The sequence below is a fragment of the Ammodytes marinus genome (genome assembly GCF_949987685.1).
Source record: "Ammodytes marinus genome assembly, chromosome: 16".
NCBI lineage: Eukaryota > Metazoa > Chordata > Actinopteri > Uranoscopiformes > Ammodytidae > Ammodytes > Ammodytes marinus.
In genome coordinates this window covers 15,005,347-15,026,117 of record NC_137220.1, presented here as the reverse complement: position 1 = coordinate 15,026,117, position 20,771 = coordinate 15,005,347, and the positions used below count along the sequence as shown (strand labels likewise).

The 20,771-nt window shown below is 38.5% G+C and overlaps 2 protein-coding genes across 2 annotated transcripts; both read right to left on the bottom strand.

Moving 5' to 3' along the window:
• Positions 1-1,576: 1,576 nt before the first annotated feature.
• Positions 1,577-5,012, bottom strand: nme4 (NME/NM23 nucleoside diphosphate kinase 4; the record flags this gene model as incomplete). Its single annotated transcript, XM_080044558.1, has 5 exons — positions 1,577-1,700; positions 2,851-2,963; positions 3,130-3,231; positions 3,308-3,438; positions 4,871-5,012. The coding sequence occupies 5 exons, from the start codon at positions 5,010-5,012 to the stop codon at positions 1,577-1,579; spliced, it is 612 nt and encodes a 203-aa protein (XP_079900684.1).
• A 1,795-nt stretch (positions 5,013-6,807) lies between these two features.
• Positions 6,808-20,663, bottom strand: xpo6 (exportin 6). Its single transcript, XM_080044748.1, has 24 exons — positions 20,324-20,663; positions 19,164-19,254; positions 18,786-18,898; positions 18,103-18,300; positions 16,573-16,732; positions 16,047-16,124; positions 15,374-15,905; positions 14,821-14,947; positions 14,627-14,736; positions 14,346-14,454; positions 14,091-14,183; positions 12,870-12,939; positions 12,571-12,730; positions 12,305-12,397; positions 11,651-11,795; positions 10,929-11,078; positions 10,468-10,657; positions 10,180-10,335; positions 9,950-10,064; positions 9,622-9,793; positions 8,942-9,103; positions 8,709-8,807; positions 7,910-8,140; positions 6,808-7,750 (listed from the first exon to the last, which is right to left on the bottom strand). Exons 1-24 carry the CDS (start codon positions 20,324-20,326, stop codon positions 7,649-7,651), a joined length of 3,459 nt encoding a protein of 1,152 aa, XP_079900874.1. The 5' UTR covers positions 20,327-20,663; the 3' UTR covers positions 6,808-7,648.
• Positions 20,664-20,771: the final 108 nt, after the last annotated feature.

Genomic DNA, 20,771 nt, shown 5'->3' with positions numbered 1-20,771 from the left:
ATATATATATATATATATATATATATATATATATACTGTATATATGAATGACGATAACAATATATGCAATGCAATAAACTAATCACACTGATACTGACGATTAGCTCCATTTGTTTACAATTATGGACTGAAACTGCCTGTTAAAAGTTATGGAATATTAAATAACTGCATTTTGTTGAAAATGTTTCTGAAACTACGGAACAGTCAGATGTTGTATTAATTGTTTTTATTGCTTGCACTTGAACTTGTATTAAATTTTTTTAGCTTTTTACAGGTCAGGCAGATGCTGTTTTTAGCTAAATACACGTTAAAACTGATTTGTCATGAATACACAGTTTCTATGGAGACAGTTTTCCGATTTTTTGTTTTTCATTGTGAACTTAGCTTTGGAGCATAGCATGACATATTGTACAACAAAGAAACATATTGGATAGATTGCTATCCATGTATTGGCTTAAACAAAACATGAATTCATTAAACATTTATCATGGTTATGAGTTTACTGCAACCCTTCTTTACAAGTTATACACTAAAAAAAATAATTACAAATTATTGTGATCATTGAAACTGCAACATAAGACTCAAGTAATTTTTTCAGCTGTATGAAAAAAAATGTCCTCTAAGAAAAAGCAAGTGATCAAAACAATCTGAATCGTTCACATATTCAATAACAGCAGGTGGAGGTGAATCATCATCTTACATTGGGTTCCAGGGGCCTTACAATATTTTTGTTTTGATTTATGATGATAGAATTATTTAATACTAGTAAGAGTTACATGAGAAAATATATTGTGTAAACTAACAGCATGCTCTGCAAGTGTAAACAAATCCCCCTCCCCTAAAATTGCATAGTGCACCTTTAATCCAAAAAGAACCCTACAACATATCATTTATAAAAAAAAATACCATTTTACTTATTATTACTTTAAAACAAGGCTTTATTCTAATATGTTGCTAAATATTGCCAAAAGGGGGGATTTTAACCTCTTTTTAAATATATATTTTTTAATTGTGTGAACCTTCTAGAGCTTTGCATTATCTTCATTTAGAGCTGCTACAGGGCATACAAGTTTGTTAAGCAAAATTAAATGAGTTCTTATTAAGACAGTTTACTGTGATTTGAATGATGAGTCAGAATGCAAAAAAAATGCTAAGGATCCATATTATTGATTCAAAAGCTAAATCATAAAAAAACATTTCAGCTGAAAATCAGGTACATAGCATATAATGGTTTCTGCATATGTCTTGTATTTTACATTAATTTAATACAGTATGTCTGCACACTGTATCTCAATGTGTCAAACATACTGTATTGTTAAAATACTGTATCTATCTGCTGCTTTGCATGTATGTAGTTGCTAATGTACAGTAAATTGGAATTAAGAAAACTCACATTTATTTCAACAAAAACATTTTTACAAATGCACTTCCTGAGGTTAATGATGTGGTCGGAACACTAAATACGACTCATATCGTTTTCAATCATTGTGGTCACACTGCCGAGAGAGACAGACCTTTGAGTAGCCAGAGAAGAGCTGGTTTGACTTATTTTCCGTGCGTTGGACTCTCAGCGTTCTCACTCTTCTTCACAGGTGAGCTTTTGGTCGCAGCAGTCCCAGGTCAGGAGCTCCTTGTTCTCAAACCAAAGCTGGATCTCCCTCTGCGCCCCCTCCAGTGAATCACTGGCATGAACCACATTCCTGTAAATGACCAACACGCTACATTTATGGTAAATGATAAATGGACTTGACTTATTAAGTGCTTTTTAGCCAATTTTCTCAGCCCCAAAGCACTTTACATTTCTTACCACAGTCGCCCATTCACACACACACTCATACACCGATGGCAGTAGCTGCCATGCAAGGCTCTCTCTGAACCATCTGGAGCAATGTGGGGTTCAGTGTCTTGCCCAGGGACACTTCGACATGTGGCGGGTAGGTGGGGGATCAAACCTCCGACCCTGCAATCCAGTGGACAACCGCCCTACCCACTTTGCCACTGCCACCCATTTATTTACCTTCAAGACTGTAACATCACATGCTACAAGCTTACCTGTGTGGAAGAAATGTTTTGTTGAAGAAAACTTCACTATAGTCCAAAATTAAAACAAATCTTAGTTTCAAAAGACAATACAGATGATTATGGTCAGCATTCATGCATGGAGAGAAGACCAGAGCATCCTACTCAGAGCAATGCCAGGGTCTTGTCTGAGTTGTATACACAAAATGAGCTGCTTTATACAGAATGGTTGACATGGTCAGATAGGTAGAATAACAATGGAACAATCAAGTTTGGTTCTTGATGAGATCAATGCTAATCTGAATCTAGGAGCTTCCAGGATGGCCTACACCTAGGATGTCAGCCCAATCGGACTGATTTAATTACAATAGAAACTCCAGACAGGATACATCAGTAGTTAAGATGAGAGGACACTTCTTACAATGATCAAATAATGAATGTAGAGACAAGAGCAGAATTAAACTAATCAATATAAAATTGGCTTCCACACCTGGAAAGTAAGATTTAGTTGTAAGGTTGTTATTTGAGGAAGAAGGACTGTGACCAGGTGTTCTCACATATTATTTATTAATTTTTTAATTAACATGATCTATTTTCCTATGGATATATGCTTATGTAAATTTGTATGTGTTCTTTTGTTTTTGGTGTGTGGGTAAATACATGTAGCAATGAATAATGTGTTAAGATATGATATAAATATGAAATATATATCTATCTCTCTCTCTCTCTCTCTCTCTCTCTCTCTCTCTCTCTCTCTCTCTCTCTCTCTCTCTCTCTCTCTATATATATATATATATATATATATTCAATCTACCTTGAATTAAATCCTACCTGCTGATATGAAAGCTGAAATCTCCCCTGACTGTGCCTGCCTTTGCCTCAGCAGGGTTGGTATGCCCCACCATCATACGGGACGTGTTGACTACTTTGAACCCTTCCCACACCTTAGCGGAAAGAAACAACACACAAAAACACAATATTTAAGAATACTGTGTAGTACTGTGTATTCATTATTTCACTGCAATCATTTTCTTAAACACACAGTATCTTCCATGTCTGTCAACATAATAAAAATGTAGAAATAATTCAAAAAAGAAGAGCTCCTCTCACCATGACAACCACAGGCCCTGAGGTCATGTAATGCAGCAGCTGGGGATAGAAGGGCTTACTCCTCAGTTCACAATAGTGCTGGGACAGGAGATCCTCAGAAACCTTCACAACAGAGAGCTGCAGTTTAAAAAAAGGAAAAATCCAACATAGAATTGCACTTCACACAAACGTTTATTACCTGCAACATTTTCAGGCCGACCAGCTTGAAGCCCCGCTGCTCAAACCTCTGGATGATTTGTCCCACAAGATGACGTTGAACTCCATCTGGTTTTACAGCTATAAGAGTCCGCTCCTTAAAGTCTGGAAGACCTGGTTTGGATACACAAAACAAAACCTCTACAACTAACTTCTAGGTAGCCCTCACACTCTGTCAATATTAGTGACCCAAGGGGAAGAGGACACATATTTACCTAAAGCCACCAACACAGGGGAAATCGACAGACAATACACACACACACACACACACACACACACACACACACACACACACACACACACACACACACACACACACACACACACACACACACACACACACACACACACACACACACACACACACACACACACACACACACACACACACACACACACACACACACACACACACAGGTTTGCATGACAAACACAATAAAGGTGGTCAGCAATTCTGGAGAATGCCTGTTCAGCAAACATCTCCTCGCAATCTGCTACCTGTACATGTATAGTACAGTTTGTATACTGTGTGTGCGCGCTGAAAAGAAATCCAGTGTTAATACACAGCCTAGGTTCTGTAAAAAGGGTATGTTGCTAGCTATGGTGGACCCCTTTGTTTACATACCCTTGTGTACAGAGCCTAAATTGTGTATTCACACCAGATTGTTTTTCAGTGCATGCACAGTGTGGACAGGCAGCAGATCTTGAGGATATATTGACTGTGACAAAATTGATTTTGACAACAAGCATCCTACAAAAGCGCTGACTCCACCTACCCTGTGAGAGGACTGGAGATGAAATAGGAACATCAGATATTGTATGTATTTACATGAGTTGAGTAGTAGAGTGGTACTGTGCACAGAATATAGCAGCTGTAACACCACTTAGGAGGCAATGGATGACTGCACGATATCAATTACACACACACACACACACACACGCGTGACCAGCCACGAGATACGCTTAGTTTATTGTACTTCAAGACTGTCCACTATAGTTAGCCCACTTCAGTCTTGTTCAGAGAGAAATATTTGCGTTTGCCCATTACGCAGAATGCGCACATATGTTGGCCAAATTACGCACAGCGCAGGTCAACGTTTCTGTTACCCACCTCTCCAACCCTATCTTGTGTACCTCTAACCTAGTTCCAGTTCATGACCCCATGAGTTTGGCAAGCGAATTTGTTTTTCCCGTTTGAAGCAAATACACGATGCGCCTCGGAGGTGAAGTATCTTACACTCTATGCTACTATGTTTAAAAGTAAACATTTTCTTTCAATTCTGAAGAAAATTAACCAAATTTCATAATCCCATATTCAAAAGCTGTATGAGGTAATCGATGTAGGCTATTTATGATTGAACATTTAGTTAGACTGCCATAGCAGTTTCAATTGATAGTCATGTAATGTTGCTTAATGGAAATTCGTAGTCGACCTAGCCTACCTGAAATTTGGCTGTAAAACAAAAATAGATAAATGTAAAAATACAACTACAAAAGCAAAATGCCGTAGCCCTACTGAGCACTTAGTATAAATCCTGTCACTTACTTGATTTGGCTCTGTGCCCAGCAGCCCTGTGTCCATCCAGCAGCGCAGCGGGAAAGATAGTTAGAAGACTTTTGGTGATTTCTTGATTGCCTGAATAAAACAGTCGAAGTCTCTTAAAAACGAACCGCTGCAACATGACCATGTTCTGACGTGTGTTTGTCAGCATCTGCAGAGAAAAGTCAACGAACCCTCTTCAATCAAAACTCACGTGCCGTTCCCGTCAGATAACCTCATTCAAACAGAGACTTTAACTCCAGGGTTGCCATGCAGCAGACGCAAAAACAGATTTAGAAAATGACCCCGAATTCGGAAACTTGTGTAGGCTACTCCTGTCTGATTCCACCATTGCATTTAAGATAACAACAAAGTGAAGCTCTCTGCGTAAACTTCACCTGAGCAAATGTCTTTGGTCAAACGACAAAAAATAAATAAAATTGATTTAGCTCAAAACCCACTGGGTGCTACACATCTCATTTCACATTTATATATTCCGCATATCCCTTTTATGTCACGTTGATATAAATACAGCAGACGACACACTTTGGTAGCTTCGGTCTAAAACTTTAAAATCGCCTTGCAATTTTTGGTAGGCCTATTGCCGTATTGGTATACAGACAGAGGAATCATCCAGCTGGCAATGATTAACAGCTCATGGGCGCATTAGTGTGTTGAGGGCCCTGCTCATTTTGAACAGAAGCTAAATGTTTAATCTCTATAAATTTAACCTCAGAATTCTGGTAGAGTGCTGGTAATTGTTACAATGGTTTATTACATTATCCACATTCCCGTAATTTAATACTCCATGTCTGGCTTATATCTTTGAGGGCTTATAAAGCAGGCTATGGGTTATTGTTTCTGAGATGGCAATTAAGTAGCACTGCTCAATAGAGAATGAAATTATATTGAGTGTACAACAGGGGGTATTCCACAAAAGAAAATACATTTGACAATCTTAGGAAATACATTTTTAGTGCATCTATTGGTAACACTTTACAATAAGGTACACAAAATTGTAGTACCTACTACACAGATATGTGTTACCTACTACATAGGTTTTTTTTGTGCTACCTAACACAGGTTTTTTTTGTGCTATCTAACACAGGTTTTTTTTTTGTGTTACCTAACACATAGGTAGCACAAAAAAAACCTAACAGGGTTTTTTTTGGTGTGTCACCTACTACATAAGTTTTTTTTGGGCTACCAAACACATAGGTTTTTTGTGCTTAACACAGGTTTTTTTTTGTTGTGTTACCTACTAGGTTTTTTTTGTGTGCTACCTAACATAAGATTCACCATCCTGACTTATCTTAGGCTGCAGTTTAGAGAATGAACCTATGTGTTAGGTAGCACAAAAAAAACCCTGTGTAGTAGGTAACACACCAAAAAAATAACTTATGTTAGGTAGCACAAAAAAAACCCCTATGTAGTAGGTAACACAAAAAAAACCTATGTAGTAGGTAACATATCTATGTAGTAGGTACTACAATTTTGTGTACCTTATTGTAAAGTGTTACCCATCTATTTAGTATCAATACGAGGTTTCCTACTCCAACAACCAAATACATACTGTGTGTTCCCCTGTAGCCCAGCAGGTTGTGCTCATATGAACCTCTAGTCTGTCAATCCGCGTACTAATACCCAGCCGTCTGAACTGAATAACTACACGCACAAGGTTAAGTTAACAGCATAACTGGAAAAGCATTAGGCGACGGTATTTTGACAGCAAGTGTCTCCAGGGAACAGCTGGGGCCATGCTTAACTATCATATTCTCCAAACTGCTGGTCAGATTGACAGCAACAGGCACTAACATTTAAGCTGAAATCCTCACTGCCTGTTCAACCTTTAAAAAAAGATGATGCAACATTTTGTGTTGAGTTTGTAAAGTTGTTTTAATTATTCTTCCTGCGCTGATGTTTCCCATCTTCCGCATGCGGTTTCCTCGCACAACATTTGTCTGTTTATGCTTCATATTTGTCAAGGGTTTTAGCTATACTCAAATGTAAAATCTGCCCTGCCTTATCCATAAACTCTGTCCAGGCCCAAACACATTTGATATTTGGTTTACGTGCTCTAAAAAGATGCAATGCCAACAGAAATAATTCAGCAGTTGAAGTAGACACATATACGATAAAAAATTCAAAAAAAAATTCAAAGAAAAATCTTTGTCTTAATACAACCATTATTCTCAAAAACAATAGTGTATTAAAATGAGTAAAAAGAGTGAAGCACAAAACCAAATACCTGAGTTTTACTAAAAAAGCACTTTATTAATCAAGCAGGTTTTTCTCTTGTTCAGAATGGAATGATATGAAAGATCTTAAGTTGAGTCCGTCTCCTTTGGAGATAAAAAAAAAATAAAAATTGAAGGCAAAATGAATAAAAGCAGAACATTTTAAAAACTCAAAATGAGTCGAAAGTGCTCAGTCCCAGCCTAGCTTTGTTTGGTAGGCGTGGGAAAGAAGGCCCTGGCTCAGACTGCTCCGGGTCTGGGCAAAAGCCAACTGCAGACCAGGATTGCATTTCTTGCCAAATCATCATTGGCAACACATTTGAAGGGCGCTGCTTTAAAAAAAAAAAAAAAATGCGCCAACCTTCTACAGTAGAAATCAAACAGAAATTTCAGCAGCATCCTCAACAATACATTGTGTGTTGTTCCTTCCTATAACGTTGAATAGGTGGAGCAAACATCGATTGAAGAAGGAGTGTTGGGCAAAGTGGTCAGCACAGGCAGTCCTTGAAGATCATGTGTGGAGTGGTTCAAGCAGTCAGTCATTGTGCTATAGCTTGATGGTGCCAGTGGGCAAGCTACTATTACACAGTCTGTAGTAGCGAAGATCATTCACAAGCCGCTGCACGCTTTGAGTGAATGAAGGCAAGTCCTTGAGAAAGGAGAGAAATGTTTGACAACGTCATATTCATACAAACTCTATGTAACAATTTGTTAACTTTGTCTCAATTAAATGCAAAACAAATGTTCCGATTTCAGTACTATACAGTTGAATGGAAGGAAAAACACACATAAAAAAAAGTGATCTTACCCGCTCAAGTTTGAAATTGCGTGCGAGAACATTTCGCTGGCTGGTGTCCACACCTTGACAGCCATTGAGGAACTCTGGCATGAAGGCCGAGAAGAAGGCATCAAAGTCAACTGAGGCCATGTTGTAAATAGCCACCGTGATTTCCTCCTGAAGAAGGTCGTGACTTTTGTGGAGAAGGACCTGCAGCAGCACGTTGATGAAGTGCAAGAGCATAGAGGTCCGGAAAAGCTTCTAAAAGTACAATAAAAAATATAGAATGACAACAGTGTACACATGGGTTATAAGCACACACTGTATCAAACAGATTTTGGATGAGATGACACAGGTTGTCCTAATTACAGGGGGATAAAAAAAAAATCATATTATAAAAAGTGTGGTGTGTTGGTGCTCCACTCACTATTGCTTTGACTGCAAGGGACTTTGTTTTTATCTATTTAATGAGTGAGTGAGTGAGTGTGATTAAGTGCTGCCATGTGTTCTCTCTCCTCCCGATTACTAACCAGATTTTATTTTTTGATAAAGGGATACAAATGACAAAATAATCAGATTTAACAACTAACAAATGTTGGTTAAATGTAAAACCTCATACAAAAAGGTGGCAAAGAATTGGCAGCAGCTGTAACTTGTAAGACACAACATGCACATGTTTACATCTGCAGGTCCCTTCCTATAAAATGGTTAAGGTTGGCAATTGTAGAAGTGGTCTGATGATTACGCTAAAAAGGAGAGTTATCAACTCCGCTACATGACATGCTGCAACGGCTGAAAACAAAGAAGCTGCCAGAAAAACTAAACTCACTCTGTGATACAACTTGTGCTTGCTGTTGAGCGACTCCAAATAGCCGATATTCTGCTTGAAGATGTGGATGTCAGGCTGCAGGAAAGACTGTCCAAAAGCCTGGAAAAGAGATTTCAGGAAGTTGGGATTAATTTAACTATTGCCTTATTCATTAACTAGAAGCTATAGTCTAAAAGTATAGAACAATCCCAAAAGGTATGATAACAACTATACATGCATACACACACACACACCTGCATGGCAGCTGTGAACTGGGCCTCATTTTCCATGGTATCTTCAGCGACTCCTCTTTGGACACTCGTTAAGACTGACGTTTTGAAGAAGTACCTCCAGTTTTGGTGAAGTATTTGGTATAGCAATTCAAACATCTCTGCCTTGATGTCTGGGGAAGACCGCTATTGAATATGAGAGATTCCATGTTATCAAGGAAATTACCCAACAGTTTTCCTTTTACACTTCAATAAACCAATTTGTGATGAGTGTCTCGTTTCCACTGAACAACCATTAATTGGTTTACTTAAATATAAAAAGGTGGAGTAAGTGATTTTTGAGAACACTTGTTGTCAAAAATCACATTTTGTTTTAATCAGTGAATCTCTCCTCACGAGCCCCTTTCTGTCCGTACTGTGTGTGCATTGAAAAAGAATTCCGTTGTTAATACATAGCCCTTAAGCCCTTTTTTCAGCACACACAAAGAACAGACAGATCGTGAGGAGATATTCACTGATTTTTCTCAACAAGCGTTCTCCAGTATCGCTGACTCTACCTTTAACGGGAGATTAATTTAGGTGTACGGACATTTTTTGTATGATTTCCAAAAGCAGATATGACACAACAGGCATCCATCCAGATGCAAACTGAATCAAAGCCCAGAATGAAAGTTAATTCAAAAGAGAAGTGAGCACCAACTGACCTCTGCCACAACGGGGTAAACCTGCTCCATGCATAGAGAGAGGATGCTGGGGAGGAAAGGCTTGAAAGCTTGACCGGGCTCTTGCACCACCACCTGCAGGATTTTCAGGAACTTCTGTACCACTCTACACCCTGCACTGCCCTCTTGCAAAATACTGGCTGCCAGCTGTTCCCTAGAAACCATACAAATGACATTGCGTTAATTAGTGCTAAGAGTGCCACCAGCATTTTATTTATTTTCTACCTTAAGCCATTTACATTATGGCTAAACTACAAATGGAAGTAGTAAAAGTTAATAGAAAATGTGGTTAACGTTTTTATTTTTGTACCTGGTGAACATGCTGAGGAAAGTGTGGATGATCTGGCCTGTGAAGTCCACACCCATCTGGACTCGTAATGCCTGAAACAGCGTCAGGAAGAAGGCCAACATCTCATCTGTCACATCTGGGGAAAAAGGAGAAAGGAAAATTAACAAAGATAGACTAGCATTTCTGCAGTATTTTCATACTGATCAAATCTAACTTTTTTTTAGGCGGAAATTGAGCTGAGAGAAACCCACCTGGATGCTGAATAAACACTTGGAAAAGGCTGAGGGACACTTGGACAGACTCCTGAAGACTCTGGTAACAGATCTGACGGGATTTGGTGGATTCTCCAGAAATGCTGTCCACGATGTCTCTGAGCACAGGCAGGGTCTGCTGTATCACTGCTTTCACTAGAACACAGATAGGATTGTCAGAAAGCACAGAGCAGTGAAAGGAATGGCAGCATGTGAAAAAAAAAACATTATATCACTATTTAAATAAAAGACCAAACAAAAACAATGAAAAAAGAAAGAAAAACTGACTGTTATTCAGATCTGGTTGTTGTGAAGGGACGTTTACGGTTCCTCTTAAAATACGATAATCCCGAGTGAGTGCTGCCAGTAGGCTGCCGTGGTTGCTGGAGCGCGTCTGCCACTGCTGCTCGCTCTCTGGAAGATTGGGCCACGGGAGCAGAAGCATGTTTGACAAACCCCTACACACCAATAGGTGAGCCTGAATGGGCAGACACGTGCACACACAAACATACACAGAGTAATTACTTCATGTATTCAAGACATTATATGGTTAACTTTTAACTCGGATCATTTTTTTTTAAATCGTTATGAGAATCGTTAATCGTTATGAGAAATATAAGACTAAATATCGACATTTCCAAATGTCAGTACACCTACTTTGCTACTTTTTGACACATAATAAATCAATAATTGATAAGAGGATTGAGTCATAACATATCATTTGCAAAAATAAAGCCACAAACATGTACCTCTTGGGGAAGTCTGCGGGTCTGATTCGCTGCGGTAATGAGGTTGAAGATGTTTTGAACAGCAGGCATAGTGACCAAGAACACAGGCCGCACTGTGGAGGTTATGGAAACCAGCAGATGGCATGCTGAGAGCAGCAACTTATCAGGTACCTGGAAATAAAGACAGCATAGAAGTGTTGAAAGAAGAGCAATTTGGGAAATACACTCTACCCCCATTCCTCTTAACAACCCTAAACACCCCCCCCCCAGCTTTCAAAATTGTTGCATTTTGTAAAAGAGAACTTTAAAAACGATGAACATGTAGTCATCTAACTAACATTGAAAAACAGCGATGCAGAAGTTGGCTCTTTTAAAACTCTTTTATTACCTTGCTGGTGTACTTTTGTTTTATTTACCTAAATGGATCAGATAAATAAAGTTGAAAATAAACACAAAGAGAAGCTCCTATGAACATGGGCTAAAGGTTGTACGTGTTTGTTAATATTTTCCAAGTGATACTTCCTCCTTAACAAACACAATGTTTTAAAATGAAACCAATTTCTGTTTTTAGATCAAGTATACACAAACTTCCCTTTCTTATATTTGAGCCTTAATCGATTTGTAAGTTTGTATGACTCCAAATAAAATATTTAAGTTGATAATAAAGTATAATTAGATCAAATACATTAATCCAGCACTGACTTTAAAAAAGGTAATATAAGTATGATCATGGGGAAAGTTACCTTAGCTGTGATGAGTGGGCTACTGGCATCTATTGCAGATGTTATAAGATTGATGAACTGGCTCTGGTTTTGACTGTGGACCTCGCTGTAGAACTGTGCAAGCCAATGAGAGTAGGCTTGCAAAGCCGCAAGTGCCTGCGCATGTCTGTAAAAAACAAAACAAGACATTCACAAGGTTAAAACTTGCATTTCTATACAGATTTGCTTAGACTGCTCCAAATTTGCATTTACACTGTTCCTTACATTGTTCTCAGTATATTTGTGGTAGTTTCAATGGTCGTTGTCATGTGTTTCTAAGAAGAACTAAAACATATAATTTAAATAGCATAAAGATGGGTCTGGGTTTCTATAAAGTCAGTCCCAAAGTTGAAATTATTCTGTAACTTCATGACGGAAACAGTAGCTCTGATAGCTATGAACAGGAGGTGACAAACAGCAGTGTGCTAATAGCCAAGCTACTTTTTAGTGGTTTTTCAGGCAAACACCATTGTGTTCACACACACCCAGTTCCTCAATTATCTTGTCAGTGACGCTGCACAAATGATGACAGTTAAGTCTTCTTATTTGTAACAGAATTTTCTATTGAAAAAAATTGTTCTCATACAAATAGCATGACAGCCATGTTAGGTTTGCTTTAAAACATGTGATACTCACACATCAGTGAGGTCTGGCTTGAGCACAGAAGGCACAGCGGTCTCCAGGTCATAAAGGCTGGTCTGAGACCCGTAGCAAGTCACTTCAACCAACCTTGAAAAGAAACACATTATGATGAGGTTTGCTCTATGAATAGAAAGATGTATAGTCGACCAGATAATCGACCACCAACTATAAGTTTTACTGATGCATGAAAAATAACCTCATAATATAAAAAGGCACAAGAATAAGTTTTACATTTTTTCAAAGAGTATTTAAACACTGACCTCTCCACCACTGCCAGGGCATCACTGAAACGTGCAGCAAAGATTTCCCCAATGAAATACTCTGCTAAGCGTCCAACAGCTTGAAGAAGAGAGCTGAGGTCCCTGAGTGAACAGTGGAGTCGACGACAGTCATTCTCTGCAGAGATATTAAGCCTCCGACCTGAAAAATGTCATAACAATTAGTCCAAACATTTTACTATATTGAATTAGTCATTAATACCCAATGTGACTGCAACTCAAGACAAAAGACAGAAAGTGAAGCAAGAAAAAAAAGTACAGTAAAAGGGAAGGTTACTTACTTGTACCAGAGGTGACAATAAACTGCCGCAAACCCATGTATACGTCCAAGTTTTCTTGGAGGAGTGGAAACTTGAGAGAAAAAAAAGGAGGGTATAACACTAAATATTTTTTTTAATGATACAATCCATAGCTATGTGAAAATAATTCAGTTTCCTTTGAATATTTTTCTTAATTATTAGTTAGACAGGTCACTGAACACATACAGACAAGTGAAGTGCACAATACTGAATTGAAAGGCAAAGAAGAAATAAAGACGAAGAAGAACACAGTATCAGAACCTCAGAACCAGACATAATATATCTGGAGGAACCGGTTCCAAAAAGGAACCAATTCACATTTAGTTACATTTTCACTTTTATGAACTAAAATATAATAAATAAAAGTATCATGGTGCATTTCTTTAGACACAGCATTTAAAAAGAACACATTGCTCGTCTCCTGATATGTGCCCTGTTCTAGGCTGACATGTTGCTGACATCTAAACCAAACGAAAATATTAATACAAAACACACTACCTTAGAAAAAGTTTCATCGTGTATCATTCGTAGACAAACATGCGATTTTTAATGCTGTGCTGGGGCAAATCATTTTTATAGTTTTGCTAGTCTCATTCTCATTAATTTATTCTTTATTTCTAACAGAATTATCTAGTAAAAACAAAGTGAAACAAATGATTGTAAATTTCATGTCAAATGTGTACATGAGTTGACACAAGGTGCATCCCCCTAATTCTGCCTTAGCACTCGAGGTAAAGTTCACTGTTAATGGGACATACACATGGATGGAATGCATTGAAGCAGAGTAAAATCTAATGTTAAGACATTTTTAACCAATTCTAAAAGTTTTAACTGAAACTCGACCTTCACATTCTAATACTATTTTCTAATATGAAGACACCTTGTTGAGGGTTTGTAGTTAAGTTTCAACAATTGTTTCATTCTTTAACTAATAATGGAGCATGCCGGATTGAGTATCATTGTTGTGCGTACCTACAGTTTAACATAACAACTATGTTTGACCTGATGACCAATTTTAATTTACACCTTGCAGCCAACCAAGAACAAGGGGTAAATCGGTATTGCTTTAATGTTTTGGTAAGATACAGTGCAGAAATAATCGATTGCAGCAGTAACTTTGCACTAGGTGGAATTCTAAAATGTAAATACCCCTGCCTTAAAAACCTGAATGAATGTCACGGTGACCCTTTGATGATCTCTTACCAGTGTAGTGAATGCATGGGATGGGAGCAGCTCCATCACCTTGGCAACCACCTCCAGACTCTGACGCAGGTACCTCTGCCACTCCGTCTGTTGCTATAGTTACCAAAAGGAGGAGAACATTCAGACATTGACGTTAAAGTTAAGGGGGTTAATATTTCAATAATAAAACATAATACATTTTCATTACAGATTTCTTGAGGTTCAAAGAGATACACAGAAATTACAGAGACAAAATACAAGGTGCAGCAGACTTACATCATCATCCAGAGTCTCATCATCCAGCTCTTCTAACTGGGCCTGATTGTATCGGAACTGTATGCGATTCAGAACTTCCCTTAACAGAAGAACTAAGGCATCTTTGTACCTGTGCAATCAAATAATATATTGAGCAAATTTTAAACAAACACATGAATTACTACACACATCAGGAATCCACTTGATGACCTATATTTTACAAGATTGAATTGATTTTAGATCACTGATCATTTGAGTTCACCGTTTAAAAAAGGATAGATATTTTTTTATGAATGACTTACCTGTTTAGATAACTGTCCCTGTCAGCGAGTCTGCTTTTGATCTTTGTTGTTAGAAAATCCAAAAAGACACTCCATATATCCAAACAAGCAAAGTAGCCTTCATGGGTAGGCTGAAAGAACCCAATAAAGAAGTTTCATACTCTGTGACTCATATTTTGCATAAATAAATGACTGTTGGACAAAATCATCATTACCTGGTTGAAGGTGTACTTGAAAAGCAGGGCAAGAAACTCTACAATTGGAAACTGAGGACTGGACTCAATCCGCCTCAAGTGAACACTGACAAACAGGCGCAGAGAATCTGTGAACTTTTCCAAGTAACTTGGAGGGTGAAAGAGAAAAACATTAGAAACAAACATTAAAGTCAACACAAAGATCTTATGGTCAAAAGTAATTTAATATTATTTATATAGTGCATGTGGATTGATACTATTTCTAAAACCAATCTTGACAAAGGACAATGAAACCTGGCTTATGTGTTGGGTATGATGACACATAAGACAAAACTGAGCCACAATGCTGTATGGAGCCAGTGTGGAGAGCAGCAGCGGTGAAAACAAAGACTGTGTTTTGAGAGATGGACTACTAAGAAGAACCACAGTGCAACTTCTGATGGCAGATAAGGTTGAAGAAGTATCACATTTAGATATGTGACCAGTAGCAGACCACGTGCTAAAGATGTTCATGGGAGAATACAATCTAAGTCTGCAAACACTTCAGTTATGCACAAATGACAGTGAGCCATACCTTTCATCAAGATCCTGTAGGCGGCTCTTGACCGTATGAGCGTTATTCTCTCGCGTCAGCCTCTGCAGCAGAAAGAAGGTCTGCTGGAACATGCGCAGCAGATACTCCTCAAAATCCATTGGCACACAGTTCTTTGACACCAGCTCGTTGACACAGGTCATGGCCAGTACGCCGAGCCGGGCCCGGTCCACTTTGTTGCACTCGCTCTGCTGTCCGTTTCGTCCCTCCTCCTCCGTTGGTTGTCGGTGGCATTGTCCCGGGGTTAAGCTGCCCGTTAGAAGAGTTGGAAGAGATGAAGGATCCTGGGTCTTGGCCTTTGTCCGAATGTCGCAGCCGAAACGTGCAAAATGGAAAATGGATGCCAGCAGATTGGGCGTGATGCTTGTGGACAGAGGGATCCAGCTGAGCAGGTGAGCCAAACACTCCAACACCAGACAACAGAGCTGCTGACTTTCATTGTCCAACGCCGCCATGGGCTGGCAAAGCAGCTTTGAGTACTGGCTGCCCTGAAACAAACTGCCCAGCAATTCCACTGATAGATAGGAGAAACAAAATGAGGGTCTGGTTAACACCACCACAACAACAACAACAACAACAACAACTAACCGCTTGATGAAATGCCACCAAAATTATTATTAGGAAGTCTGTGCAGTTTCATGTAAAATTCACTCACCACTTTCCCCTGAGGTGGGTGAAGGTGGTGGGGTGGAAGTTATGACACTGTGCTTGTCCCAATACGTCTCCAGAATACCTGCAAAACAAGAAGTGGCAAGGATCCAATTATCCATATACAGTATACTGTTGGATTTTGCACCAAAACATATTATGACTTGCAGCCTTACTGTTATTTATGGAAGATATTTATCTTTAGTCAAATTTGTGCATAACAAAAATATTTTAGAGCATTGTTTGTTTACATATTTTGCAATGAGGCATGCACACTGAGCTTTGTTTCCTCACTCAGACTCCAGCAGCAGTCATCGTTACATATACACCCGTGTGCCTGCATCAACCACTAGTTCTGCACCATAACCACTAGTAAGTGACTACACAGACCGCAAGAGCATACATAGCATGCCTTCAACCTGTTGTTTTAATTCTATGCTGACAATAAAACAACAAGCTATCAAAACCAGAACTTTAAACATTCTATTTGCATTAGAAATCTACTTTCACAAAGTATTGATGATTGTTCTCACCCGTCAATAGTCCGAGCACTGTTGGTACCTGCTCCAGCAGCAGTTTACGCAGCTCGTCTTTCCTGGCCACACTCAGGTCTTCTCGTGGACATGCTAGTTCCTCTGATGTGGTTTTCAACATCACCAAGCCCAGTGGAGCCAGAGCTGGGGACTGGATCAACTGCAGATTGACAAACCAAAGCTCTATCAATTAGATTCAAGATTCAAGATTCAAGATTTTTATTAAATGTCCCACGAGGGCAAATTTGTTCGCACCAGGAGAAGTGGTTTAACCCACATGACAAAACAAAACAACAATGAACACAAAACACTGTGGAGACAAAGTGCTCAAAAGATAAAATAAAATAAGATAATGGTAGGGCTGGCCAGAATGCCATTTTTCAGGCTTCGAATATTCGTTGGTTTTTCCGAGCGAATATTCGTTCCAGAAAAACACACCATCAAAAAAATATAAAAAATAAAAAAGTTAATAATCCCTATATACTCCCTGGAACCGATTTTGACAGTATCTGCATATTTTGTTGAAGATTTACACGCACGGAGGTGAAGTAATGGATGCGCTATGACACTTAGTGATGTAATATCCTCCTAAATGAGCAATACTACTACTACTACTACTTCAATATTACTAACTTGTATATCCAAATATAAAATTATTTGATGACATTATATTGCAGTGCTAGCTTCTTGCAAAAAAAAATTATATATATAAAAAAAAAAAAAAAAAAAACGAAGCTCCGAATACTAATTTAAGCTCCGAATACTAATTTTCCGAACGAGTATTCGAATAATTCGGGCCAGCCCTAGATAATAGACACTGAATTTTGCTAACTATATTCTGGGCTTTAAATACTGTTCTTAGACTGTTCCAAGGTAGCTAATAACAGAGGCATTGCGAGGGTTCAGTTTAGGGTTTATTGCAGTGTTTTATAGTGGAGGTGGCCCATGTCATCTAAAAAAGCATTTCCAAACTGCCAGTCCCCAGACCGGTGTCGGTCCGTGGACTTGATAGTACTACCAGGCCTTGAAATATTTCCAGATTATACACCTGACCTGTGACTTTGTGATTTATTTATTTTTAAAGCACTTACCTTTTTACTTTTTTTTGTCAGTTATTCTTGATAATTTTATTCATTTTCTGTTTCCCGTTTGCAGTTATGTGTATAGTCCTTTCTAAACCGAAAATAATCCAATAAAAAGAAAGAAATCAAAAAAATATATATATTTATATATTTCCCGATCATTATTATTATCATTATTATTATTATTTGACTACCTGTTTGACGGTACATGCATTTTCAGTTCATACCAGTCTCTGCTGTGGTTTAACTAATACAGCTAATAATACTGAGATACTTATGGTAAATCACACTTCTTTGAAATCATTAATTAACCCTTTTTCATGTTGTTATAATGCAACTTTTGTGTATTAGTTAAATTGGTAGAACACATCAACCAGCAACCGGTTACTAATTATTAAAACTTACACTAAAGATTTTTAACAGCACAAATGGCAACAGCGGGGCTTACCTGAAGCGTGTTTGTAAAGAAATCGTGGTAAAACATTGGCCAGTCCTGGCGACCGATGTCCACTACAACTTTGCAGAGTTTGTTACGGATGAAATAGGGCACTGTTTTGTGCTGAGCAAGTAGTAGTTTGGGCAGACAGCTGCGAATCTCCATCTTGTCTTGTGAAGCAACACCGATCCACATCTTGTTCACCAAGTTCTGAAAGTAAAAGAGGACAATAACCTGTCAAAGGCAACCAATAAATACATTCCCTAACTTCTCTGAATAGTCAGTGCAATCAGTCATTCTTTTGAATGACAAATAATTTATTTAATTATTATTATTTATCTACTTTAAATATAGTTCCTACATACCCTCCATTACAGACCTGAACCACATAAATGCAACATTTCAATTTAAGCATACATATTTCAGATATGCATCAATGAAGATGAAAACATGTCATTAGCAGTCACAGTATGTTCAACCCGTTATGAATGCAAGATTTGTTACACATTTAGCTAACGTGTTTAGCAGAATTAAAGAAATGGGAAACAGGAACAGCTTAAAATAAGTTATCTTCTTAGTACCTTTATCAAACCATATTTTTGTGTACTGTTTTTCCTCAAAGCATAGAAAAGGCAAAGAAGGCCCTAGATAGTACAATGAGCTAAACATGTGTATCCCTCGCCTACAGGACTTACTTCAAATACTGTAAGGCTGTACATCATAACATACTCATTCCGAGTATTGGAGAGGAAGAACAGGCAGTGGCGCCACGCTCCAGTCTGCTGTGCAAAGTTATTCAGAAGCTCTTCTGCAGAAAAAAAGGAAGTAGGTATGGTCTCTGACAGACTTACATGACAATGTAGTACTTCATTTGAACACAAACTGAAAGTAGTGCATCTCAACACAGGAAGTGTATAAAAAGCAATGCAAAATATGTTTTTAAATAGAAAACAAATTATGTCAGATCACATTGAGACGATTATCGACATAGAAACACAAACCTCAAACTAATTGCAGACAATGCTCGTCTTGATTTAAATGTGTAGTTGTGGGTCTTACAGGCCAAACCTTACCTATTTCTCTCTTTCGCTCATTGGTCGTGCAGTTGTGAAAAAACTCTGTCATAAGGCTCTCCAGTGCCCGCAGTGACTCCTCCTCTGATGCCTAGTGGAGATTAAAAGGTAAAGTATAAAATTAATACCATCTTTTTTGACAATATGCTTAATCCAAACAACCGGATACTCTATCTATGTCATTATCCTCTAAGCATTAGCAGACAAATCTCATTCGGGCCAGTATCAGTCCAGTTATGCAGTAAACATGTACAGCAGATGCTAAACTGCAGATAAGTCTCTCAAAAGAACACATGTTCACAAACAAGAAATCCAATTTTCACACGGAAGGGAACAATTCATTGCCATTCAAGTTTCTTGTTTATATATCTTAAACATTTTCATTTACACAAAGTTCATATCTTTTAATTAGTTAACAAATGATGTATTTTTGATTATGCAGAGTGCTTCAACATGTAGCCATCTATGTTATGAGGCTAAAAGTGATTGCTTGCAGGCATATGTACCGTCTTGCTCAGGTGAGTCACATACTGAGTTGGACACTTATCTTCATATGCCCACGCCTGCAGATAGCTATAGTTTGCGATTGCACATGTATTTATGACCTTTGTTTACGTTTTGGCATTTTGGCAAGGTGTCATTTGTCGTGGAATCCAGCCTTGTGTCTTACAATCCGAGTTGCAATTAAAACAAATCAGTTGGGTTATATTAATTGTAATGCCACGCTTTGACAGGTGGAAGAAATAGGGCCCTGCCTAGCACAAACAAGATAGCAAATAGGGATTTTAAAGAGCAGCTCCTGTGGCAGGCGGGTCTAAATTCCTCAAATAAGCCACAACTTGCCGAGGCTCAACACAACTCAAGTATTTGGTTTTGCAAGATGGGCGTCTTATAACGTGAAATGGCTTAACGAGCTGTCACATCCCGTGAAATACCTGTCTCCCGTAAACCGTTATGACATTACAGCCATAGAGGACCGTAGTGCACACAGTCATACAAGTATTGCTTCAAGTGAGACATTTTCATGCATAAATAATATAATTTCACGTCTTCCTGGGCAGTACGAATCAAAAGCTTATGCACCACGTTAGCCACTAGCAAACAAGACAGGAAGACACCGTGAATAACCGAGTAAATATTATACGTTAAATTAAACTTACCATTTTTAGCTGGCTCAGATGCTTTCTTCACTGGATTCAGTCTCGGGTTAAAAACGGTAATACGACAACATTAGCTTTTTTTTTGTTGAGCCAGCCAGTTCTGTAGCTAACGTTAGCTAAGGTAACCGCAGGGGCTCATCATGGTCTGCTCGATACTCCACACACAGCTACAGCTAACAGAGGCTGGCGAGTCCGGTAAAGTTGGAAAGATATTGACAGATTCGAACTTCCGGGATCAATACCTCATTAAAAAAACGTTATCAAAACACAAACGATGCATCATTGCTATCGTCGTAAGGTATGCAATGGGCTACAACCTCATTTTAACCTAAACCAGACGTCCTGTAAGCTCCACTAATAACATTGTTAGCTATGAGGAGCGGGCCGTGAGACGGGTGCGCAGGAACCGTCTACAAATGGCAACACCGAAGAGAAAAATATTAAATTA